At 43.2% G+C, this 15,769-nt stretch overlaps 1 protein-coding gene across 2 annotated transcripts in view; it reads right to left on the bottom strand.

Moving 5' to 3' along the window:
* slc66a2 (solute carrier family 66 member 2) overlaps positions 1-9,018 on the bottom strand; it is a 117,419-nt gene extending 108,401 nt beyond the window's left edge. The window contains exons 1-2 of one of the 2 annotated variants that reach the window (XM_028817186.2): positions 8,647-9,018; positions 8,017-8,440 (exon numbers count right to left, since the gene is read on the bottom strand). In XM_028817186.2, coding sequence (XP_028673019.1) covers positions 8,017-8,219 — 203 coding nt within the window. In that variant the 5' untranslated portion in view covers positions 8,220-8,440; positions 8,647-9,018. The remainder of the gene's footprint in view (positions 1-8,016; positions 8,441-8,646) is intronic. The other variant, XM_028817187.2, reaches the window with a different exon arrangement.
* Positions 9,019-15,769: the final 6,751 nt, after the last annotated feature.

Below are 15,769 nucleotides of genomic sequence, written 5' to 3'. Positions count from 1 at the left end.
GGCCTGGTCCAGCCACTCGGGTCCCCAACAATGCGGATCTTACGAGCCGGATCATCTCAGGGAAACGAACCACATGGCCGTAGTGCCGTAACTGATGCTCCCTCACAATACAGGTAATGTGCCTCATTCGGGACTCCATGAGCAACACAAAGTCAACCCAACGGTACCCAAGGATTTTCCAGAGAGACACAGTACCAAAGGAGTCCAGTCTTCATTTCAGGTCACTAGATAGTGTCCATGTCTCGTAACCATATAGCAAGATAGGAAGCAACAGGACTCTAAAGACTTGGACCTTCGTCCTTTTGCATAGATATGGGGGGCGCCACACACCCCTTTCCAGCGACCCCATGACCCCCCATGCTCTCCCAATTCGTTTAATGACTTCACAGGGAGAGTCACCAGAGATATTAATGTCACTGCCAAGGTAAGTAAACATCTCGACAAGGTCGACACTCTCTCCGCAGACAGACACACTGCTGATGGTCGTGCCCAAGAGGTCATTAAAGGCCTGGATCTTTGTTTTTTATCAGGACCCTTGCAAGCCCAGACACTCAGACTCCTCACTCAGTCTCTCGAGCGCCCCAATCAGAGCCTCCATTGACTCCGCGAAGATCACAGCATCATCAGCAAAGTCAAGATCCGTGAATCTTTCTTCACCAACAGATGACCCACAGTCGCTGGACTCCACGACCTTACCCAACACCCAGTCCATACAATCATTGAACCGAGTTGGAGCAGAACACACCACTGACTAACCCCAGAATCAACTGGGAAAAACACAGAGGTCCTGCCTCCACTCTGCACAGCACTCACAGTACCAGTGTACAGGCTGGCCATGATATCCAGCAACCTCGAGGGGATTCCACAAATCCTCGGGATGTCCCACAGGGAAGCTCGATCAACTGAGTTAAACGCTTTGTGAAAATCAACAAAGGCTGCAAAGAAACTCTGCCGATATTCGCGTTTGCGCTCCATGAGAACCCTCAGTGCCAGGATGCGATCGATGGTAGACTTCTTAGGCGTAAAACGAGACTGCTCCAATCGCTGGTAGTTGAGCAAGTCATTACGGATCCTATTGATGACGACCCCAGCAAGGACCGACATTATAAAATACCAGAAGTTATACGGTAAAATCAAGTCCCGACTTATCCGTTAGTATATACAGTAGTTATTTTAAATGGTAATTGGCATTAAAGAAAACATTTTACTTGCATCAGCACCACTGAAACTTTTCATTCTGTTCACTTTGGTTCCTAAACTTCATTTCTGAGTTAAAAAATGGCCAAACTGAAACAGCTTTCTCAAGAAACACATCAGTCAATTGCATTTTTGCAGAATGAAAGTTATTCCGTCTGACAAAAAACTGAAGATTTCATACAAAGGTGAGGTGTCTGCTACTGTCCTCAGAGAAGGGGGGGCAAATTGGATCTAACAAGAACTAAAGAAGGGGACGGGGACCCCAAAAGAACAACTGCATAAGAGGTTGAAAACGTCTCACAGGTCCTCAGTTGGCTTCTTCCTTACCAAATTTCCAATGTAATCTGCCGCAGAGAAAAGATGACACTCCAGGATGGTGGCCTAACAGGCAGAGTTTCAAAGAAAATGCCATACCTCGCAAATAAAAAGAAAAGTTTAAAATGGGTAAAAGAACACTGGGGAAAAAAAGACTGGAAGGGCGCACTATGGTCAGCATCCTGGAGTCGTAGTCTTTTCTCTAGTGTGGGCGACACTGGTATTTGGCGTGTATTGAAGGAAGACACTAACCGAGGACCTGTGAGCCGTTTGTTTCTCACACTACACACTCTGATGTCCTTCTCCTGTTATGAGGTTGCCCATCTGGGCCTTGCCCTCCTTCTTCTCCTTCTATCCTGGTTAGATCCAGTTTGCCCTCCTCTCTCAAGACAGCAGTAATCACCTTTGTATGAAATGAGTTTCTTGGCAATCTGTCATGTGGAATAACCTTCATACTCCTAAAATAAACAACAACCGACATGTTTCTTGAGATTGTGGTTTCAATTTGGTCATCGCTGAACCTTGAAGCAAACTTTTGGAATACCAGTACCTTGCGACCCAAGCGAACGGAATAGCAGGTTTTAGTGGTGCTAGTGCAATTATGAAAGTTTCTCTAATAAACCATTAGCATTTATACAGAAATAATTAAGGATAAGCTAAGGGAGTGGACCATTAGGACACTGAAGGAATGCCTGCTGAAAATGGGGCTGTGCAGTCATATGTGAATTCTTCTTCTTCTTTCGGCTGCTCCCATTAGGGGTCGCCACAGCAGATCATCGGATTGGCTGGCCCAGCAATGTCTCAGCTGTGGAATGGCCAAATGGGGGAGGCAGCTTGATGGTTGAGGTCTCCAAGACTCTAAACAAATCCAAATCATATTATGGGATATCTTCTACTGTTAAATTCTGCTCCGTACTTGTAAAAGTTTGATTTTTATACTGTATTGAGGATTTGTTCTGTTCTGTGTATTGTATTGTATTGTATTGTATTGACCCCCTTCTTAGTGACACCCAAAGCACACCCAACCTACCTGAAAAGGGGTCTCTCTTTGAACTCCCTTTCCCAAGGTTTCTTCCATTTTTCCCTACAAGGGTTTTTTTGGGAGTTTTTCCTTGTCTTCTTAGAGAGTTGAGGCTGGGGGGCTGTCAAGAGGCAGGGCCTGTTAAAGCCCGTTACGGCACTTCTTGTGTGATTTTGGGCTATGCAATTGTATTGTATTGTATCATCTTCTTCCATATCTTCCTATTCTCGTCATCTTGCTCTGTCACACCCATCATCTACATGTCCTCTATCAGCACATCCATAAACCTCCTCTTAGGCCTTCCTCTTCTCCTCTTGCCTGTCAGCTCTATCCTTAGAACCCTTCTCTCATTGTACTCAGCATCACTCCTCTGCACATGTCCAAACCAACGCCAATCTGACCTCTCTGACTTTGTCTCCCAACCGTCCAACTTGAGCTGACCCTCTAATGTCCTCATTTCTAATCCTGTCCATCCTCGTCACACCCAATGCAATAATTCAGTCAGACATTTTCTAACCCGCTTAGTCCTGAACAAGGTTGTGGGGTACCAATTTCTATCAAATAATATTATTATCAATTCTTTACATTTATAAAGTGCATTTCACAATACTCAAAGCGCTTCAGTGAGTGTGGGGACACTTCAGCCACTACTAATGTGTAGCATCCACCGGGATGATGCCATGGCAGCCATTTTTGTGCCAGCATGCTCACCACACATTAGCTGTTAGGTGGTGACATGGTGAGGGTGAGAGAGAGAGAGAGAGAGAGAGAGAGAGAGAGAGAGAGAGAGAGAGAGAGAGAGAGAGACAGCCAATTAGAGACAGGGGATGATTAGGGGCCCAGAATGACTAGGCCATGGTGGGCTATTTAGCCTGGACATTGTGATGCACTCTACTCTTGATGAAGGATGCCCAAAAATCGTTTATGAACACAAGAGAGTCAGGACCTTGGTTTTACGCCTCATGCAAACAGCAGTGTCTCCATCACTGCATTGGGGCATTGGGATCCACGTTCACATTACAGGGTATGCGCCCCCTGCCAGCCTCACCAACAGCAACCCAAACTTTTCCTATATGGTTTGGGCATGATTATGCTTACTTTCAGCTGGGTGACCTGTTCTGAAGTGAATGTGGTATGGCTGCTATGGAAAATAAAAAGTCATGTAGCAGCATAAACAGACGTAAAACTAATTAAGAGGATTTTGATTTCACTTACACCTCCATCAACCCTTCCCTACTGCTTGGATGAGATTGAGGCCTGGATGTCCAAGAACTTCCTTAAGCTGAACAGCAACAAAACTGAAGTTCTTTTAATTGGTAACCCAACTTCGTTCCTCTGTAAATTGTATTTCCTTTTCTGGTCACACCATTACCCTCTCCCCCTCTGTTACAAATCTAGGTGTCAAATTAGACTCCCATCTGTCATTTGATACACATGTTCATCACCTTTGTAAAATTGCATTCTTTCATCTCCAACACATAGCCAAACTGTCCCTACCTCTCCCTTTGTGATGCTGAAAAGCTGGTTCATGCCTTTGTCTCCTCCAGGCTGGACTATTGTAATGCACTCCTCATCGGGATACCCAACAAGAGCTTTCAAAAGCTCCATCAAATTCAAAATAGTGCTGCAAGGATCCTGATGAAGGTGGGGAAATATGAACACATTTCACCAATCCTTCGGTCACTTCATTGGCTCCCTATCCATCTCCGTATCGAATACAAGCTCTGTTTGCTCACTCATCAGTGTATTCATGGACGTGCTCCACAATATCTTAAGGAAATCCTTATATTACAATCTACTACAAGAAACCTCCGTTTTGCAAATATAGGGGGTCCTCGGGTTACGACGTCTCGACATATGAAGTTTCGAGTTTACAACGCTCACTCCAATAAAACTTTACAAAATTGAGATGTGAGTGTTTCGACTTACGCCGTTAGCGTCGTACTTACTGGGCAAACTAGTTTGGTTACGCACAGCGGAAGAATACGCAGTAACGCGGCGTATGAGTGAGGGAGTTGGTGAATTAGTTTGATTGTGCGCAGAGGAATAATATACAGTAACGCAGCATATGAGTGAGGGAGTTGGCGAATTTGTTTGGTTGTGCACAGAGGAACAATATACAGTAACGCAGCATATGAGTGAGGGAGTTGGCGAATTTGTTTGGTTGTGCGCAGAGGAACAATATACAGTAACGCAGCATATGAGTGAGGGAGTTGGTGAATTAGTTTGGTTGTGCACAGAGGAACAATATACAGTAACGCAGCATATGAGTGAGGGAGTTGGCAAATTTGTTTGGTTGTGCGCAGAGGAACAATATACAGTAACGCAGCATATGAGTGAGGGAGTTGGTGAATTAGTTTGGTTGTGCACAGAGGAACAATATACAGTAACGCGGCGTATGAGTGAGGGAGTTGGTGAATTAGTTTGGTTGTGCGCAGAGGAACAATATACAGTAACGCGGCGTATGAGTGAGGGAGTTGGTGAATTAGTTTGGTTGTGCGCAGAGGAACAATATACAGTAACGCAGCATATGAGTGAGGGAGTTGGCGAATTTGTTTGGTTGGGCGCAGAGGAAGAATACACAGTAACGCGGCGTATGAGTGAGGGATTGGAGAATTTGTTTGGTTGTGCGCAGCACAAGTGTTCCGTTTGTGTTGTTTTGTTTTGTTTGGCGTCTTTCTGGCCCTTATCATGGCTCCTAAACGAAAGTCAGAGTCTTCAGGTGGTAGTGCTTCGAAGAAGAGGAAACCCATCATGATGGAAGTGAAATTAGACATTGTAAAGAGATCAGAAGGAATAAAGGGAAGGAATTTTTTATTTTTTTCACTCATTTTTTCCTGTTACTACAGTGCCGTGTACAGTACAGTATATTTATGTCCATTTCCTTTTTCTGTGGTTAGTTGTGTTTTTATGTTCTAGATTATGATTTTGCAAATGTGTTAGGCTAGGGTGTGTTTCGACTTACACCAAAATCTGGTTTACATCACTGCTGTAGTGTAGGAACGGAACTGTGTCGTAACCTGAGGACCCCCTATGACCAAATTTTGTTCAATGGGTGACCGAGCCTTTGTAGCCGCTGCTCCATGACTCTGGAATGCCCTACCACAGAACTTGAGAACACAGCAGATTGTGGGCTGTTTTAAAAAATAGCTAAAGACTTTTTTAGTTAGGAAAGCATATTAACAAGAATGCCACTATTTATTGTTGTTTTATCTCAGTTTTTATCTTCTTTTGCCTTTGTTAAATATTTTTATGTAGGACTTTGAGATTTACTACTAATTTAAGGTTTAAGGTTTCTTTATTTAGTCATGTTTACACAAGAAAACAAAGACAAATAGAAACAAGAAAGGTTAAGGTAAGGCAGTTAGATACTACATGTTTACACCAAAAAAAATTAAAAAGTTACAGGATATGCATCAAAACCTTAATCATTATCTTCGATATTTCTTACTGAAAAGTCGTATGGCACTACGAAGAAAGGAGTTTCTGGAGCGATTTGTGTGGGTTTTCAAAGCAACTCTCCTTCCTGATTTACTGAACTTTAGTTCTACATGTAATGGATGTCTGTCATCAGTTGAGATGATTTCCAGTTTCTTTAGCATTGCCCTCTGAGACACATACACTAGACAAATCATCTACATCAGCCCCAATAACTTTAGCTGCATACTTCGTAATCTGCTGGAGCTTTTTTGAGTTTTGGTTTGTCAGACTATGAAACTGAAAGTGATCACAGACTGGATCAGACTGCGATAAAAGGACAACATGAGGTCCTTGTCTACTTTAAATAGTTTGAGTTTATGAAGGAGAAATAAGCGCTGGTTGCATTTAGAGAATAAAGTTTTTTGTATTTGTATTCCAGTTAAGATTGTTATCTAGGTAAGTTCCTAAGTATTTTTATTCAGTCACTATTTCTACCTCCTCTTCCAGAAATACAATAGGTGAACATACAGATTTCTGTCTCTTAAAATCAAAAATCATTTCATTGGTCTTTTTTACATTCAGAGTGAGAGTTTTTATTGCACCAGTTTACCATCCAGTCCACTCGATCTAGATGGTGGCTTTCATCCTCCCCAGATATGCGTCCTATGAGTGTGGTGTCATCCGCATACTTGATAATGGAGCAGTGGTCATTGTTCTGTCTCAGGTCACTTGTGTAATGTAAATGTAAAGTGCCTTATAAATAAAATGAATTATTACTATTATTATTAAGAGCTTCTATAAGCATTAAAACTTAGTATGAATTAGATATGTCAAGCAAATAGTGTCACAGGTGGCCAGGATGATTACCTGGCCGGGACGCCAGAAAGGACCGGAAGGTGGCGGAAATAGTTTTCCGGGCCACGAGGGCACAACCGCCATGGAGCAGGAGAGGACCACGGGAAAGGAGAAAGACCTGTTGGACTTGTTGGGACCCGTGGCCACCGCCTGGGGGCGCTATAAACCTCGTGGGACCCGGATATGTTTACTTCCGCCACACTCGGCAAGATGGCGGAGGAATCTGCCAGGAAAGTCCGGAGTGTTTCCGGGGCAAAGGTGCTGCCAGATGGACGTCATTAGCCACCTGGAGCACATCCGGGCGGGAATAAAAGGGGCCGCCTCCTTACAGTCATTGAGCCAGAGTCGGGAGTGGGAGTAGGACAAAGCTCCCGGGAGGAGTAGAGGCGGCAAAGGCCTGAGATATTGGGGTGATTTTTGCTTTGTGGGTAGTGGTGGAATTGTTTATTTAATGTTTAATAAACGTGTGTGTTTTATAAAGAAGTGGTGTCCGGGCAACTATCACAATAGGCATTTGCCAGATTTCTTTTTTAGTTAAGCTTGGAGCAAAACCACCAATATTGAGTAACTCGGAAAGACAGAGCAGGAAGAGAATGACGTACAGAAACTGCTCGAGGACAGAGAAGGGGGAACACCTGTTGTTTGAAGGTCGGCTAAGAAATAAGGGAAGCAGAAAATGGTATAGAATGACTAGATGCAGAAAATAGTGGTGGCCAAGAAAGGCCCGTGAGGAGCCAGCTGGGGCAGTGAGTCCGAATAGACAGCAAATGCATTGTTACGAGCGAGCAAGCGAGGTCAAGATGATAAGAAATGATTATATAAACGGTGATTTTTGGCTCGTTTGGGGCTCAGCTCAGTTTGGCCTAATTGGGTCGAGTCTGTATTATTGTTTATTGCGATAAAACTAATTACTCTGTTTGCCTATCCTCCGACTCCTGGTGCCTTCATTCAAAGTGAGTATTTTTCGCTCCAACATGAAAATGTCTGGGTGTGTCCGAACTTTCAACTAGTTGATAAAACTCCACTGAGACATGGGGAGACCATGCAAACTCCACATACAGTTACAAGACCATGATTTGAACCCTGTCTGTAAGGCTGCAGTGCTAACCACCATGTCATCCTATATAAAACAGGACCATAATAATTGATTCAATTATCTGACAAAGACTTAAAACATCAAAAAAAAAGATTAAAAGGCTTCAACTTACCAGAATAATATCCTCAAGATGTTTGCCACCAGTAACACCAGACACACATATGTAGAAAACCCCTCCGCATTCTGGGTGCGCTTGATGTCTCTGTACTGAGGAATGTAGGGCACAACACCTCCAAAGACCATGGCACCAGAGGCAAGCCATGATATCAGCTGATTGATCACGTAAATGATCTGATCCAAAGCTTCATCTTCCATATTCAATTGGAATAAATGATAAGGGTGATTAGCAGATGAACTTCCAACCGCAAATAGTATCAAAAGTTTTCAAAAATACTTGGACACTTTCTCATATACCCATGGCAGCCTGGGTGGATGACGTCGATCGGCGGCTCTGCCTTTCATTTCCTGCAAAGGTACGATGCTTAATTACAACGATGTTGCTACTTCATCTTCTGCCACGCAATCATCGATCAGACCTGAAACAAAAAACAGGGCAGGACTCCGGCCAATCAGTGACGCCCACAGAGCGCAACATAAAGAACAAAACAACGCAAAACATTTGCCATAAGCTCAGTCACAACTCTAACCCGAAGTGGCACAGGAAGCACCCGAAGACAACGAGCGCGCACATCAATGCCCGACTTTAATGAATGTCTCCAGCACAGCTTTATCTAAAACCTACCGCTCTGTAATCCGGGGAGAGCCGTCCTGTTCGGTCTTCTTTGTCCCTACTCGCGTCTGTCTCTTCACCGAAGGCTTTTTGCGTTGCTTTCTTCGCTTCCCCGATCTGCATAAAGCAGCACAGCGTCTCTTTGGGCACACTGGTGGCCTTGTTTGGCGTTCCGAAACTTTAATGTCCACATTTAGTTTGCTGCCTACGCGCAGACGTGGCGAGAAACACCTCTCCCCAAAGTGTCACAGACGCTCCATTCCAGAGCCGATTTTCTACACAGCAGCCTCTTCATTCAAAAACGTAGAATGCTGCGCTTCCTGGTAATGACGTCATTCGCAGACTGGCCCCGTCGTCCTCTTGGTCCTAAAAGGTGCTGGATTAAGGGTGCGCTAGGCAAACCGGTAAGGAATTAACGTACGCCCGGTTCTGTCGCCTTATGCTCGTGTTTGTATTTCTCTCTGTTTTATACAAAAGCTGCTTTTTAGCACTGATGTCTCACAGCCCCACACTCCTAAAAATCATGGTTCTGTACTGGCACTTTATGGTTTTTTACTGGGCTGTGTGGTTCATCATAGAACTAGAGCTTGACAAAGACACCACGGTTCTTTACACGTGTTACTAATTTGCGTTTTGAAAAAACTTCCAAATATGTAGAGGAAAAAAAATGAAATCTTTAATGGATGGTAGGCTACCTAGCAGGACACCAACAGATTAAGAAAACTTGAACTTAGCCTGTGTTATGGTAGGGTTAGGTTTAGATTAGGGGATAACAGCCCAAAGGCAAGCATTGGTACACATATTCCATTTATAAAATACAGTACTTATTTTGCAGGGCATATTCTATGCTGATACCAGCATAGGAGAGACATCCCCACTAACAATTACAACAGCGCAGGTGAACAGAGAGCTGAGGAGACTTCGTACAAGCAAAGCAGCGGGTCCAGATGGCGTATCGCCACGACTGCTGCAGGTCTGTGTATCGGAGCTGGGGGGTCCTCTATAGCGCATCTTCAACCTAAGCCTGGAAAAGGGGAGAGTCCCGAGGCTTTGGAAAACATCTTGTATCACCCCAGTCCCGAAGGTATCACGTCCTGGTGAGCTGAATGACTTCCGGCCTGTTGCTCTGACGTCACACGTGATGAAGACCATGGAGAGGCTGCTGCTTCACCACCTGAGGCCACAGGTTCAACACGCCCTCGACCCTCTGCAGTTTGCATATCAGGAGAAGGTGGGAGCGGAGGATGCCATCATCTATATGCTACACCGATCTCTCTCCCACTTGGACAGAAGCAGTGGTGCTGTAAGAATTATGTTTCTGGACTTCTCTAGCACCTTCAACACCATCCAACCTCTGCTCCTTAGGGACAAGCTGACAGAGATGGGAGTAGATTCATACCTGGTGGCATGTTTCATGGACTATCCTAAAGACAGACCTCAGTATGTGCGTCTTGGGAACTGCAGGTCTGACATTGTGGTCAGCAGCACAGGAGCGCCGCAGGGGACTGTACTTTCTCCGGTCCTGTTCAGCCTATATACATCAGACTTCCAATACAACTCGGAGTCCTGCCACGTGCAAAAGTTCGCTGACGACACTGCTATCGTGGGCTGCATCAGGAGTGGGCAGGGGGAGGAGTATAAGGACCTAATCAAGGACTGGACTTTGTTAAATGGTGTGACTCACACCACCTACAACTGAACACCAGCAAAACCAAGGAGCTGGTGGTGGATTTTAGGAGGACCAGGCCCCTCATGGACCCCGTGATCATCAGAGGTGACTGTGTGCAGATGGTGCAGACCTATAAATACCTGGGAGTGCAGCTGGATGATAAATTGGACTGGACTGCCAATATTGATGCTCTGTGTAAGAAAGGACAGAGCCGACTATACTGCCTTAGAAGGCTGGCGTCCTTCAACATCTGCAATAAGATGCTGCAGATGTTCTATCAGACGGTTGTGGTGAGCGCCCTCTTCTATGCAGTGGTGTGCTGGGGAGGCAGCATTAAGAAGGACGCCTCATGCCTGGACAAACTGGTGAGGAAGGCAGGCTCTATTGTAGGCACGGAGCTGGACAGTTTGACATCCGTGGCAGAGCAACGGGCGCTGAGCAGACTTCTGTCAATCATGGAGAATCCACTGAACAGGATCATCTCTAGACAGAGGAGCAGCTTCAGCGACAGACTGCTGTCACCGTCCTGCTCCACTGACAGACTGAGGAGATCGTTCCTCCACCACACTATGCGACTCTTCAGTTCCACCCGGGGGGGGGGGTAAACGTTAATATTTAACATTATACATAGTTATTGTCTGTTTAATAAAGTATCTATCTATCTAAGTATAATGTCCTGAAAACTCTTCCATACTGTCTACCTATCCAAGCAAGAATTTTAATTTTATCCTATCAATATTGAATTTTGACATCAATTTTACATTTTAACAATAGCTAGTTCAAAATTGATAACCGCTATTGATCACATTAATACATGTCTTAATTTCAATTTTAGTTGTGATATTCAAAAATTTGCTCATTCCAGATATCAAAGGAACATCATAAACAAGCTCAATCAAGACCATCCTACCGCATCTCAAAAAGGCATTCAAATCACTGCACAATCGGCCAGTCCTACCTATCTACTATCCTTTCTACAATAGTATCATAGTTAACACATTCAGGCCTAAACCTACAGTATTCAACACATCACAATAAAAGAGTGAATACCCTAGAGCACACCATCTTAATATCAGGACCTCTGGCAATAACTCTATTTTAACCCGAGACCTTCTTATCAAGATTCCAAAATGCAAAGAAAATTATAATAATCAAAAGGAATTCTGCAGTCTAACCTCATAGAAAACGTTTAACCTCGGGGTTGTCCACTCAATACTATCTTAACATCAGGGACTTATTCCACTGAGGTTAAGTTTAGAATAAAGTGAGAGATAGATGATATAAATAAAACACCACAGTCAACCCCAAAAAGAAATAACTTTTAACCTCAGGGCCACATCCCCTTTAATTCTATCTTAACATCAGGGCCTTGATCCACGGAGGTTAAGTTCAGAAAGAAGTGAGGGATAGATGATCTATCTAAGGGAATCACCCACAAATAACACCTAATTGAACAAAACTAAAACACAGAGTCTGGACGTTGACAAGAACTATTATTAGCCTCAAAACCCCGGGTAATAAATCTATTTTTACCTCCAAGCTTTCTCAAGTCCAAATCCAGATAACCAAAAAGCTACTTTAACATAAGGGCACAAGATAATACATTTATTTTAATCCTGTATCCCCGTTGTAAAATAGACTACACACCAGCAAGATACAAATTATATGTAAAACAAAGCACAACCAAGACCAACACCAAACAAAGACAAAGCTTTAGGCAGTATGTTCCACCCACTTATGATATTTTATTCAGCCAATAGTTTACCAAACCATGAGCAGAAGTCGAGGTTAACTTCCAAATATGTAGAGAAAAAAATGAAATCTTTAATGTATGGTAGGCTACCTAGCAGGACACTAACAGATTAAGAAAACCTGAACTTAGCCTGTGTTATTGCAGAGTTAGGTTTAGGGTAGGGGATAATGGCCCGAAGGCCTAAGCATGGGTACACTGCTCCATTCATATATTAATATTTTTAAAGGTATATACCCCATTCCATAAGATGTCCAGCAAATCTTTGTAAACCCCATAATTCTTGTCCTGTCTGTCTCTAATAATTAGTTTTTAATTATTCCTAAAAATTCCATTCATTTTTATCAAATTTTATTGATTTCTGGTATCGGTTCAACAAATGATGCCCCCTACTGGTCAACTTGAAAAATACTCAAAATTTGGAACAAGTTAGAATATCAAAATCTACTATAAATAACCTTTGCAGGACCTTAAAATTAGGGTTATAGAATACTCATATATTAGTAAAAAAAAAGGTATTCATCATTGTAAGTACATAAATAATTTTAATATGGCATCTTATTCAAGGGGTGGCACGGTGGCGCAGTAGGTAGCGCTGCAGGTTAGGTGCATTGTACATCCTAAATTGTCCCTAGTGTGTGCTTGGTGTGTGTGTGTGTGTGCCCTGCGGTGGGCTGGCACCCTGCCCGGGGTTTGTTTCCTGCCTTGCGCCCTGTGTTGGCTGGGATTGGCTCCAGCGGACCCCCGTGACCCTGTAGTTGGGATATAGTGGGTTGGATAACGGATGGATGGATAGATCTTATTCAAGAATCACAAGGAGATATTGGGCCTAATCAATAATCATCAGACGCCCTTCTCCAAGTTCAAATTTTAGGGCTCTTGGTAACTACATCAGATCCCCACAAAACAACAACAAAAAAAGACCTTAACTTTAGGGACCAAGGTAATACTTTTATTTTAGCCTTAGGGCCCCAGTATAATAGGATCAAGGCAAGAATAGAAAAGAGGACAAGACAATCCAACAAACTACAACCAAAATACCCAACAACAAGGGAAACCTTATCCTCAGGGATTTTAGCCTTAGGGTCCCAATATAGTGGGGTTAAGGTAAAAAGCATTGGTACACTTATTCCATTCATAAATCAATAATTTTAAGGGGGACTATTCTTATCCTATCAGACCTCAATAAAATAGTCTACCAGCCCTTCCATATACTGTCCTCCACTTATCCAAAACATCCATTTCAATTTTATCAAATTAATTTTCTAATTTGCTGTCATGGATTCGATCACAAATAGCGGGTTCAAAAATGATGCCCCCTATTGGTCAAATTAATAAATGCCTTAAATCAAAATTCAATTAGATATTTAAAATCTACTCATTCAGGATACTGAAAGGACACCAAAAACAAGATCAAAGGACTTTTCCAAAATATTCCAAAAGGCATTTAAAGTTACTATACAATCAGCCCTATCATATCTTATCCTCAAATAATCCTCTGATTACAACATTTAGGCCATGAACCACTGGACAACACCTCAAAAAGAGTGTGAACACCTTAAATAACACCATCTTAACATCAGGGCCTCCGGTAATAAATCTATTTTAACCTTAATGCCTTACTGAAGCCAAGATGAAAAAAAAAGAAGACGACAAAAAACACCCAGAAAAAGTGCTCTTAACCTCAGGACCCCCGATAGAAATTTTGTTTTAACATAAGGGCCTTGTTCCACTGACGTTAAGATTAGAATAGAAGTGAGGGAAAGATGATCAAAAACCTGTAAAGAGCCAATCGCCAAAAAGCGGAAAGTTATTCTAAACATCAGAGTCCCAGGTAATAATTTTATTTTAACCTTAGGGCTCTATTAAAAAAATCAAGAAAAAGATAAAGGATAGATAATAGAAAAACCCTAAGCTAGATAACCACAAGAAAAATAGATACTCTCGACATCAGGGCCCGGGGCAATACATTTATTTTAGCCACAGAGCCTTGTTAGACTGAAGTTAAGGTAAACAAAAAAAGATATTTAACATCAGGATACAAGACAATAAATCTGTTTTAATCTTGGAATCAACGAATCAATTCAGAGGACCGAATCCTTAAAAACGGGGCTATTAAACTGAAGGAAAAAGAAGTTAACTAGCAGTGAAAACGGGTCACTGATTAGGAAAAGAGTTAGAATGATAACCTGCTGCCCTGGAGTTTGACAGCTCTGCCTAACACTTTTATCGTTTAACACATCTGGCACAGAGTCTCTTTATATAACATCCAGGTGTTTACCCAGATATCTGACATTTTAATTTTCTGCGAGCTACGTAGCTCTCCAGTCAGGAATGGCCGGGACTGTCCCGACACGGCTCTCCAGGGGTTAAAATGAGTACAAGGAAGAAAAGTCCCAGAAAACCGCCCGTGTATGACTTCCACTTGCCAAACCTGCAGGAAGTCATGACGTCCTTTAATGTTTAACTTTTTTAATCCGCGCGTTGTGGGGAGCGGCAGGCAGCCCGCCGACGCTTCAGTACACGCGGGGCTTGCTAAAGGCGTTGTCATCTCGCTGAACCCCCCCGCTCTGAAGCGTCGGTTACCGGCTCCGCAGAGATTGCGGGTAGAGAGCGCTGGTTTTTGCGGGCGGTTTCCCGCTTTCCCGTCATGTGTTTATGAAAGGAGCGCCACCGGCAAGCCTGAAAGAAAGGGACGGCGGCCGACGACACAGAATCGGCACGGGGGTGCGATGGCGGACAGCAACCCGGCGACTGCCCAGGAGCTCGCTCACTTAGTAAGTGCTCATTTCTTATGCTAGCTCGGATTTATTCACCTGCTAGGTAAGAGGTGCGAATCACGGACGCCACGAATCTCCCTGCACACAGCAAAATCGCCAGCGTTCCGTTCACATTTTAAAGTGCAGACAAGAGGTCCACACTTTCTGTATGTGCCCTTCTTTGTTTCCCTACCCGGAAAGGGGTCTCTCGTTGAATTGCCGTTCCCAAGATTTCCTTTTTTTTTTTCTGGGAGTTTTCTTCTTGTCTTTTTTAGGTCTGATTTCAAAGTCCATTGCGGCACTTCTTATGTGATTTTTGGGCTATAGAAAAATAAATTTGTATTGTGATTGTACAGTATTTTAAGGGTTACTTTGTTTTCACACTTTCCATAGTCAAACAATTTTAAAGGTTAGTTCGCCACTAGAAGTGTTCATTTAACTCTGGCGACTTTGCTGTGTTAAATAATCTGTGCCGAGTCTGGAGCTCCAAGGTGGCGCAGAGCAGCGCTTCCCAGTGTCGTTTCCCAGGGCTGCAGGTTTCTGTTCCATCCAGATTCACAATAATTAATAATTGGTCTCATTTAGTTATTTTTTATTTTTCCCTTTCACTCTTATTCTGCATTCAGAAAAGCACATAAGTATGATTTTTACATTAAAAGACATTTAGAAATATTCTTTATATAGAATGCGCTACCGTGGCTGTCTGTCTGTCCAGGATTTTAAATCGCCTGTAGCTCGCAAACCGTTTGACATATTGACCTAAAATTTGGTACAAATATACTACATGACGTCTACAATCCGCTTTCAGGGTGATGATTGACCTCCAAGGTTATTCTTCTTATTTTATTTTATTGTAGAATCAACTCTCGGTTGCAGGGCGGTCATGCGACACGTGTACAGGCGCCGTTCTCATCCCTATCACCTTCGCCTACCTCTTCATATCTCAAGTCTTCAATC

The sequence above is a fragment of the Erpetoichthys calabaricus genome, chromosome 13, assembly GCF_900747795.2.
Source record: "Erpetoichthys calabaricus chromosome 13, fErpCal1.3, whole genome shotgun sequence".
NCBI lineage: Eukaryota > Metazoa > Chordata > Cladistia > Polypteriformes > Polypteridae > Erpetoichthys > Erpetoichthys calabaricus.
Note: the sequence above shows the minus strand (reverse complement) of the source record. Positions and strands in the feature narration are given on the sequence as shown.